Raw genomic sequence first — 10,496 nt, forward strand, 5'->3', positions numbered from 1 at the left:
CTCGACAACAGCAGTAAAGAAGACAATAACTTTTTTTGAGAAACTACGTACTTGGAACCATCTAAAGGCGATTTTCCAGGATTAAATCATTCCCTCAAGGTTCCTTTCCACGTGGCGTCAGTTTTTTATTAAAAAAAAAAACACATTTTCACTGATTTCCATAGAAAAAGGAAAAACACTTTAATAACTAACAGGCAATTGTTCACAGATAAAGTTAACATTTATCAAAAATACCAAATACTTGCTAAGTTTAAAAAAATTGAGAAAAACACATAACCTATTTTAAACAACCGAATTCTGCGTCATTTCGCGGTAAACTGAGGAGTTCACACGTTTCGCCGTGTCCTGTATTCGAAGTGGATTGGTGGACATATTGAAAATATGCAGCTGATTGGTTGGTCGGTTAAATCCAAAAAATACAGTTTATGGCGCGCTTTTTTGAAATTAAAAAAAGGAAAATCAATTGTTTATGATAAATAATAATTTCAAAATTAATCAAAATAATTCATTATCGAGAAATACATTTTTAATTTAAAAGTTCAAATAATTTTATGAAGTAAATGTAAAGAATATTTATGAATCTAAGAAGTTTCGAAGAAATAAAAAAATATCTGATGAATTTTACAAATATTTTAAAACTTTAAAATGTTTTTAATTTCTTCAAAACTTCCATAATTCATTAATATCTTTTAAACTTGCGCAAGACTTTGTAATCTTTCGAAATTAACATTTCAAGATAAAATCATTTAAAATTATGTTCAGAGGAATTTAAAAAGATGCCTTTGTTCTCTTGAAATCTTTCAAAATGCTTAAAAGGATCGGAATCTTTTGTTTGAACTCGTTAAAAGACTACATTTTCTGTTAAATTTGTAGAAATCTCGAAATTTTTGTTTAACTTTTCAAATTTTTTTCAAAAATTTTTAATATATTTTTTTTAATGATTGTAATTTGGTCTAAAATGTTTTAAAAATCCTGGAAAATTAAAACATTTTCCTTCAAAAGTATATTTCTGAAGATTTCGAAAAAATTAAATCCTTCATTAAAATTATGAAAGGTTTCAAGAAAACAAAATTTTTTAGATTTCTGGGAAAATTTAGTACAATTTTATTTTAAATGATTTAAATAAGAAAGTTGTTTAATTTTGGAAAATTAAAAAACGTAAGTAAACATTTTATTAATTTCAAATGATGATTAGATTTTTAAAAGGAAATATTTGATAAATTTTCGGAAATCCATGCAAATTTTAAAATAATTTTTAACTTTTAAAAACTTAAAAAATGCCTAAATTTCTTTCAAATTGACTTGATTATTCTGATATTTAGCAAAACATTTTCAAAATTTAAAAAATTGTATTATTCAAAAAAGAATTTGGAAGATTTGAAAGCTTAAAATTTTGTTGTTGTAAATTATGAAAAGTTTAAAGTGACTAAAATTGTTTTTAGAGTTTCAAGAAAATATATTAAATGATTTTCTATTTTAAAAAAATTTGTTTAGGAGAAAATTAAAAACGATTTTAAAACATTCAAAACGATTTCCTCAAATTTCAAAGAAGAATTTAGAAGAATTTAAAGTAAATTTCTTTCATTTTTCGACTTTAAAAAATTTAAAAAATATTAAGTATGCTTAACAGATATTTAGAAGTTTGGAAATTATACAAAAATAATTTTTTTTTTTAATTTAAAAATATTTATAAACATTTTAATCAAAATATATAATTTTCATGATTTCAAGGCTTTTTATTATTTTTGAAAGGCTTCAAGAGTATCAATAAATGTTTTCAAATTGCCTCGAAAAAATTTTCTAATGTTTTATTTTGAAAAGTTAATTTTAAGGAAATATTTTAAAATATTTCAAAACATTTCGAAAAGTTAAAAAAAAATGCAAAAAAAAGAATCTACAAGATTTGAACTTGAGTCAATTTTAAGAAAAATTCAAATGTTTTTAAAAGATATGGAGAAGGTTTGAGAATCGTTAAAAAAATTAACAAATAAATTCAATTAAAAATTTTTTTTAATGTACATATAAGAATATTTCAAAAAAATAGAAGCTTTTTGAGAATTTTGAAAGATTTCAAGGGAATAGAAAATTAAAAAAAAATTATTTTTGGATAATTTAAATGACTTGAAATATTAATTTTTAAAGATATCCGAAAATTGATAAAATAGTTTTTAATTAATTCCTGTAACTTTTAATTATTTAATTTAATTTTAATTTAATTAATTTAATCTGGATTGTTATTCGACATATTTGAAATAATAAAAATTAATATAAATAATTTGTTAATCATTGTAAAATTCACAAAATAAATTATCTGATCAAAAAATACATTTTTAAAGTGAACCCTAAAGTAAATATTTGATTTTTCTCCTTGAAAATAAATGATCGAATATAAATTCAAGGAAAGGAATATAATTTCTTGTTTTCAAATAATTTGCATATTTAATCATTTCAAATGTGCGCGCTACCAGTGTAACGCATGCGCAATGAGTTTAAATCTAAGCACTGTCGCCAACAATCGTTAGATTCCCACAAATTTGTCATTTCTTTTTTTATCTCGTACATGGAATTAGATTCTGGTAGAAAAAATTAATTAATAATAGATGAAATATAGAAAAAATGAAAACATCTTCTTCATCATTTTTACTATTGGAATAATTTTAATAAATTTGATAAAAATTCAAGATAGGTTGGCATACCTTTCATTAATAATCTCGATAACCTCTCAACTTCTGACGAAATGTCACTTGACCAAAAGGCTCGCTTCGAAAGAAAAATTTTGTTTAAAAGAAGAAACTGATCGAATTTGGATAGAGATTTTCTTTTATGCGATGCACGGGGAGTAATAGTTTAAAAATTGAAACTTTTTTCGGTGATGTGAATTTTTATTTAGCCGTAAATTTGTGGTTTGTGGTTGGACTTTGTGTCTTTGTTGACTTGACGTAAACACTTGAGACAAGAAAATAAATAAAAAATGTATAAACAGAATTTCGAACTGGACACTCCTGCTGCTCTGGGAATGATTGCAAATTTGAGCAATGAAGAGTTAAAAGAATTGCTGAATGACGATGAAAAGTTTGAAGAAGTTGTGAAAAATAACAAACAGGTAAGCGCATGCAATATTCTCCTTTTTCTGTTAATTGACGTAATTTGGAACTTCCAGTTCGGGTTTGGAGATTTAAATCTACTTTCGTGTTTTTAATAAAATTGTTCTCTTCTAAAATATGGTTAGAAAAAAAATTTTTTAACTAGGAAATTCTTTAAAATTAAAAAAAATCTAACCATAAAATTAAGAGAAAAAATTTCACAAACATGACTTAAATTCTGGTTTATTTTGAATTAAATTTCTTAAATTTTAACATTGTTTTGTCATGTGTGCTTTTTTACTTAAAAATAAAGTAATTTCGTTTTTATTTGAAAATAGACTGATTTTAAAATCTAAAGTGTTTGAAATTTAGGACTACAGATCTTTTGTTTAGCGGCTTTTTAAATAAAATGTATGTGGGTACTGTATTAAATTCAATTTAAAACGCTTTAATTTCCTAACATTTTAAGTAAAAATATTGTATTTTTCACGGACTAGTTGAATTTTCAATAAAAAAAAACAACTTTCACTAAAAAATGAAATCATTCAAAATTCGGTAAAAATTCGATAATAAAATTCATTTTCAGCTAAAAAAAGTTTTAAACCAAATATTTCAATCCCTAATCAAAACAGGTTAATTTTCAACCAAAAGAAATGAAGTTTCAAATCAAAAGTACGAATTTTCAACAAAACTGTTGAATTTTCATCCCGCGAATGATTTTTCAGTCAAGTAAGTAAATAAATTTTAACCAAATTGTTGAATTTTTCAACAAAAATATTATTTTTATACCAAAGAAGACGAATTAAAAAAAATGAATTTTCAAACTAGATAAATTTTCAACAAACAGAAAACAATGAATTTTCAACAAAATAGTTCAATTGTCAATGAAATGTTTGAATTTTCGACTACAAAAGGTCAAATTATTAAATTATTTAAACAAATTAATATTTTAAAAAAACTTCATCGAAATAGTTCAATTTTCAAAAACAAAAAATCAAATGTTCATTGCAATAGTTCCGTTTGCGACGTAATACTTAATGTTTCACGTTAAAAATATGTTCATTTTAAATAAAATATTTGAATTCAACCGAAAAATAAGAATTTTCTACAGACTACTTGAATTTTCAACTAATACATATTAATTTTGAACCAAGAAGCTTATTTTTCTGATAAAAAGTAAATAAATTTTTATTTAAACAAAAAAATAATTTTTAAACAAAAGACATGAATTGACAATAAAATAGTTCAACCTCAAAACAAATTAATTTTCATACAAATAGTTGCATTTTTAATAATGAACCCAAGAATGATTTTTCAGTAAAAAAAGAAACAAAAATTCAACCAAATTGTTGAATTTTGAAACAAAAATATTAATTTTCTACTGAAAAAAACGATTAAAAAAAATCATAAATTTTTAAGAAAGTTAAATTTACAAAAAAGAAACGAATGTTCAACAAAATAGTTCAATTTTCAAAGATATGGTGAATATGGTCAATTTTTTAAATTAAAATGGAATAGTTCAATTCTTAGTTAAAAAAATGAATATTCAATTAAAAAAAAAAGAAAAAAAAATGTTAATTTTTCAACCATTAACTATAAATTGTGAGAGAAAATATAAATTTAGTATAAAATACTTGAATCCTCAACTAAAACTGATTAATTTTGAACCAAGAAGATTATTTTTCTAATAAAAAATAATTAAATTTTCAATTGCAAAAATTTATTTTCAATCAAACAAAATTATCAACAAAATAAATCAATTGAAAACCAAATAGTTCAATCCTTAATCAAAACAGATTAATTTTCAACGAAACAGTTGCATTTTTAACTAACAAATATTTTATTTGAACCAAAAGAAATTAATTTTGAAGTCAAAAGTACGAATTTTTAACAAAACTGTTGAATTTTTAAACAAAAATTTTATTTTTCTACCAAAAAAGACGAATTAAAAAAAAAAATTCGTAAATTTTCAACCCAATTATTGAATGTTCAATAAAAATATGAATTTTACAAAAAAAGGTCAAAACAGTTGCGTTTTAAACAAAAAATATTAACTTTCTCCCGAAATAAATGGGTTTTAGAATCCAAAGTACCAATTTTTCATAAAAGAGAAGAATTTTCAAACAAGAACATACCAACAATAATTTTTTTTTCAAAGAAAATACATAAATTTTCAAGTAAAAAAGGTGCATTTTCAACCAAAAATGGAAAAGTTAAATTTTCATTAAAAAAATTAATTTTCTAAAAAAAAAAGAATTTTAATAAAGTAGTTTAACTTTAAATGAAATAGTGGAATTTTTAACTACAAAAGGTCCATTGTTGAGAATATTAATATTTTCTGTAAAAAAATGATTCTTTATTAAAAAACGATTTATTAACAAAATCGTTACATTTCTAATCTTAGATTCAAATCGAAACGCTTAAAATTCCAAATATTTCAAGTAAATATATTGCTTTTGTAAAAAAAAAATGTAAATAGGTGAATTTTTAATGCAAACATATGAATTTTCGTCAAGAAAAAAAGACATTTTCAACCAAATAATTAATTTTTTATCAAAAAGATGAATAGTCTAACATGAACTATACTTTTCTACCGAAAAGAAGATTTTATAACAAATTGTTAACATTCTCAATTAAACATTATATTACATTTTTATATTTTTTTCGTTTCTAAAAATTTGTAACTAGTTGAATTTTTTACTAATTTATTCAATTTTGAACCCGAAAATATAAATTTTCATTTAAAAATTTAATCTACAACCAATAAGTTGAATTTTCAACAAAATAGTTAAAATTTCAGTTTGAAAATTACTTTTTAGTCAAAAAATAAAAGGAATTTTCAATAAAAATTATGAATCTTACACTTAAAAAAATGAACATTTAAGAAAGTTGTTCATCATTTAACCAAAGAGTTAAATGTTCAACGTAACATTCTAATAGTTAATATTTCAAAAACAAAAAATATTTTAATAAACAATAACAAAACAGTTGGAATTAACCACGAAAGATAAATTTTCAAAAAAAAAAAGAATTACATTTTGACAGCAAAAAATTTTCAAGTCGAATCTGCGAATTTTCTAAAAAAAAAACAGTTGAATTTTTAATCCGAAAATGTGAATCCTAAACAAAGAAATTAATTTTCAGTCATAACAGCCTAATTTTTAACCAGAGAGTTGCATGTTTAACAAAAGGTGAAATTTTCTGCAGGAAGAGGTGATTTTTCAAACCAAACAGTTGAAGTTTCAACAAAATAATTTTCAATACAAACATTATTAATCAAGAAAGTAAAAAAATTTTAATCAAAAGTCAAAAAGGCAAATTTTCAACAACTAGTTGAATTTTTAAAGAATTGTTGAAAATTTTGGATTTACAGAAAATTTAGATTTAAATCAAAAATAGTTTGATTTTCCTTTTTGGGCTCTATTAATTCAGTAGGAATTTTAGGGGAAAAATAAGAAAAACAAAATTTGTTTTATTTGTCAACTAAAGAATGACATTTTTAATACTTGAAAAATGTATAGACACTATCTTGAGACTATTTTTTTTTTTAATTTTGTGACACTATTATGATTCTTTGTTTTTAAAAAAATGAGCTTTTAGTTTCAGGAACTGGAAACAGAGAAGGAAATGCTGATGGCAAGTAACAGATCGCTTGCTGAATACAATTTGGCAAAACAACCCGAATTAGAACAAGGAAAACAAGTTGTTCGCGAACTCAGTGAAAGAGGTAGTCAACTTTGCTCGAGTGTTCAAGAAAAATTGGACGAAATAAGTAAGTTTTTCCCAAATCTGCTCATATTTAAAAGGAAAAGGGTTAGAAAAAATACTTTTACAAATAAAACTGTAAATAGGATTGTTAGATAACATTTGTTTTATTTTAATTTTTAAATATTTTACAAGTCTGTGAATAAATAAAAAAACGAAAGTTAAAAGGTTTTCCTTGGTAATATTAGAAAATAAAATATGTTATTAACAATTAAAAAATGCCAGGTTTTCTGATTTTTTTTCGCAGAAATTTCATATTTTTCGGTTAAAACTTCAATTGTCTGATTCAAAATTCAAGTGTTTCGTAAAAAACTCATATTTCCGGGTTCAAAATTCAAGTTGTTAGAAACTCAACTATCTGGTCGAAAGTTGAACTACTTTGTTAAAAATTATGTTTTTAGTTAAATATTTAGTTACAAATTTTATTTCTTTGAGTGAAAATTTAACTATTTAATTGAAAATTTATATATTTTGTTCAAATTAATTTGTTGGTTAAAAATGGAACTTCTTGGTTGAAAATTAAAATGTTTTAGTTGAGGGTTCAAGTTTTTTGTTGAAAATCCGTATTAGTTAGAATTTGACTGTTTCCAATTTCAAATTAAAATCATTTTCCGTTTGAAATGTCAACTATTAAATTTATTTTTGAAAACTGGTCTTTTTCAGTTAAAAATTCAACTTTATTATAATGATTCACAATTTCAGTTGAAAATTCATCTCTTCGATTGAAAATTAAAATGCTTTGTTAAAAATTTATTTCTTGATTATTAAATAATTTTTTAACGGAAAATTGAACTATTTGGTTAAAAATTCAACTGTTTGGTTGAAAATTTAACAATTTGTTAAAACACGCAGTTGTTTTCTAAAAAAAATGTGTTCAATTAAATATGGTTTAGTTTTAAATCCGAAAAAAAACGAATTTCTACAATAACGTTGAGTTTATGACCCAAAAATATCATTTTTCTACCAAATTAATTATATTTCGATAATTTTGACCCAAAATATAGAAGATTTAAATAATGGTAGAATTTTCAAGCAAAGAAATTAATTTAAAACAAAGAAGATTAAATTTTGAGCAAAAAGACGAATTTAGAATACACATTTCAATTGTCAACTAAATAGTTGAATTTTTATTTAAAAAAAGATGGATTTTCAACATAATAATTAAATTTGTAACCAAATGAATAAATTTTTAACTGAAACGATGAACCTTCACCAAAAAAGTTGAATCTTTAACCAAGGAGATCAATTTTTTATAAAAAAAATCTATTTACAAAAATTAAGTTTCGTCAATAAAGAAAATTTCCGAGAAAATAGTTAAATTTTCAACAAAGACGATAAAATTTTGAGCAAAAAAGACGAATTTAGTTAGAATAACAATTTCAATTGTCAACTAAACAGTTGAATTTTTATTAAAAAAAGATAGATTTTCAATAAAAAATTTAATTATTAAATTTTTAGTTAATTTTTAAATTTAAAAAAATGAATTTTCATGAAAATAGTTAAATTTTCAACTAAAAGGAATAACTTTCAACCCAGAAGAATAATTTTGTATAAAAACATGAATTTTTAACAAAACACACAAATTTTTAACCACATAGATAAATTTTCAACAAAATATTTTTATATAAAAAAAAAATAATAATCTTCAAAAAAATATTTATTTTTTATGTTTTTTTTATTTTCAACCAATTTTTTATAAAATAGTTCAATTTTTAACCAAAGAAATTAATTTTCAACTACAATGATGAACCTTCAACCAAAAATTTGAATTTTCAACCAAAAAAAATAATTTACTATAAAAAAAATACAAATTTGTAACAAAGTACATGAATTTTTAACTGAAAAATGTAAATTTTCAAACAAAAATGAAATAGTTTAATTTTCAGTTAAAAAAATCATTTTTAAATAAAAAAAGCAACAAATTTTCGACAAGAAAGACGAATTATCAACAAAATAGTGGAATTTTTAACTAAAAAGGATAAAGTTTTAACAAAAAATAAAATAGATCAATTTTCTACGAAAAAGAATAATTTTTAACAAAATACATGAATTTTCCATTAAATAAAATGTAAACAGCAGACAATAAACTATTAAAAAATATGAATTTTGTAGAAATGTTGGGTTCCAAGTTTTTTAATTCAGGGAGTGAAGAATGAAATTTTTTTAAAGGATTAAGAAAAATAATATTTTTCTAATTCCCAAGCGACAGCTCAAAAAAAAAATTTGTATTGAAAAATGTAATTTCTAAAAATCAGGCAATAATACCTTGTAATATAATGAAAGTAAAATTAACTTTTTTAGAGGAGAAACCTGGCATGATGAGTATTGATACTGCACTCGAGATGCTCCAAACAGCTGCTACCGAAACTGAAGAGGAATCTGAGGTAAAAAAAATTAAACTAAATTTTGAACAATTTTAAAAAAGCATTTTTTTATTTGTTTATATTTTATTATATTATTATTAGATTCTGAATAGTTTTTTCATAGAAAGGAATACTAAAAAAATCTTCAATAAAATTTTATATAAAAAATGATGTAGTTAAATTTTTATGGAGATTAATTTATTTTCATAAATAAAAAAAAAATGTCTAGCAATTTCATTTTTCACCAAAAATTTGAATTTTATATAAAATTGTGAAATTTTGAAGCGAAAAAGACGAAATTGCTATAAAATAGTTGAATTTTTAACCCGAGAATATGAACTTTCAACGAAAAAAATGAAATTTTAAGAAAGGAAAACAAAAATGACTACAAAAAAATATTAATTTTTAACAAAATACATGGATTTTCAACCAAACAGTTAAATTTCCTACCAAATTGTTTAATTTACAAGCCAAAACCAAGAATTTCATACGAAACAGTTAAATTCAACCCCAAAAAATTAATTTTCAATCGAAACAGATTAATTTTTATCCAGATAGTTGCATTTTTAACCAAAAAAAGGAAATATTGTACAAAAAGATATACATTTTTTAACCAGAAAGATTAATGTTTTACAAAATAGTTGAATTTTCAATAAAAACATTTTTTTAATCAATAAACAAAATTTCAATCAAATTGTTGAATTATCGAGCCAAAAAGATGAATTTTTTGTCAAGAGATATGACTTTTATACGAAATTTTTTAATTTGCAACGAAATAATTTAAATTTAAACTAAAAAAATGAAATTTTGGAATAAAAAATTTGAATTCTTAACGAAAAATGTAATAGGTGCATTTTCAACTGAAAAGAATGAAATTTTAACAACAATTTTCATTTCGAACCAGACAGTTTGAATTTTCAACCAAAAAATGTTGCATTTTTAAACCAAAAAAAAAAAATGAATGTTCATCAAAATGGTTGAATTTTTAATGAAAAAGTTTGTTAGTCAAGAAAGAAACAAAATTTCAATCAAATTGTTGAATTATAAAGCCAAAAGGATGAATTTTTTACCAAGAAATGTGACTTTGTAACAAAATTGTTAAATTTTCAACAAAATAATTCAATTTTAAACTAATCAGAACATTTTTCTTTAAAAAAGATGAATTTTTAATAAAATACATAGATTTTCAACCAAACAGTTAAATTTCCTACCAAACTGTTTAATTTACAAGCCAAAACCAAGAATTTCATACGAAACAGTTAAATTCAACCCCAAAAAATTAATT

The 10,496-nt window shown here is 22.1% G+C and overlaps 1 protein-coding gene across 2 annotated transcripts in view; it reads left to right on the top strand.

The window, feature by feature from the left end:
* The window catches only part of LOC117173354 (vacuolar protein sorting-associated protein 37B), a 57,211-nt gene that overhangs the window by 42,545 nt on the left and 4,170 nt on the right, over positions 1-10,496 (top strand). The window contains exons 3-5 of one of the 2 annotated variants that reach the window (XM_033361863.1): positions 2,984-3,103; positions 6,684-6,855; positions 9,150-9,232. In XM_033361863.1, the coding sequence (XP_033217754.1) occupies positions 3,017-3,103; positions 6,684-6,855; positions 9,150-9,232 (342 nt within the window). In that variant the 5' untranslated portion in view covers positions 2,984-3,016. Of the gene's footprint in view, positions 1-2,704; positions 3,104-6,683; positions 6,856-9,149; positions 9,233-10,496 lie in introns of those variants that run through there. The other variant, XM_033361862.1, reaches the window with a different exon arrangement.

The sequence above is a fragment of the Belonocnema kinseyi genome, chromosome 5, assembly GCF_010883055.1.
Source record: "Belonocnema kinseyi isolate 2016_QV_RU_SX_M_011 chromosome 5, B_treatae_v1, whole genome shotgun sequence".
NCBI lineage: Eukaryota > Metazoa > Arthropoda > Insecta > Hymenoptera > Cynipidae > Belonocnema > Belonocnema kinseyi.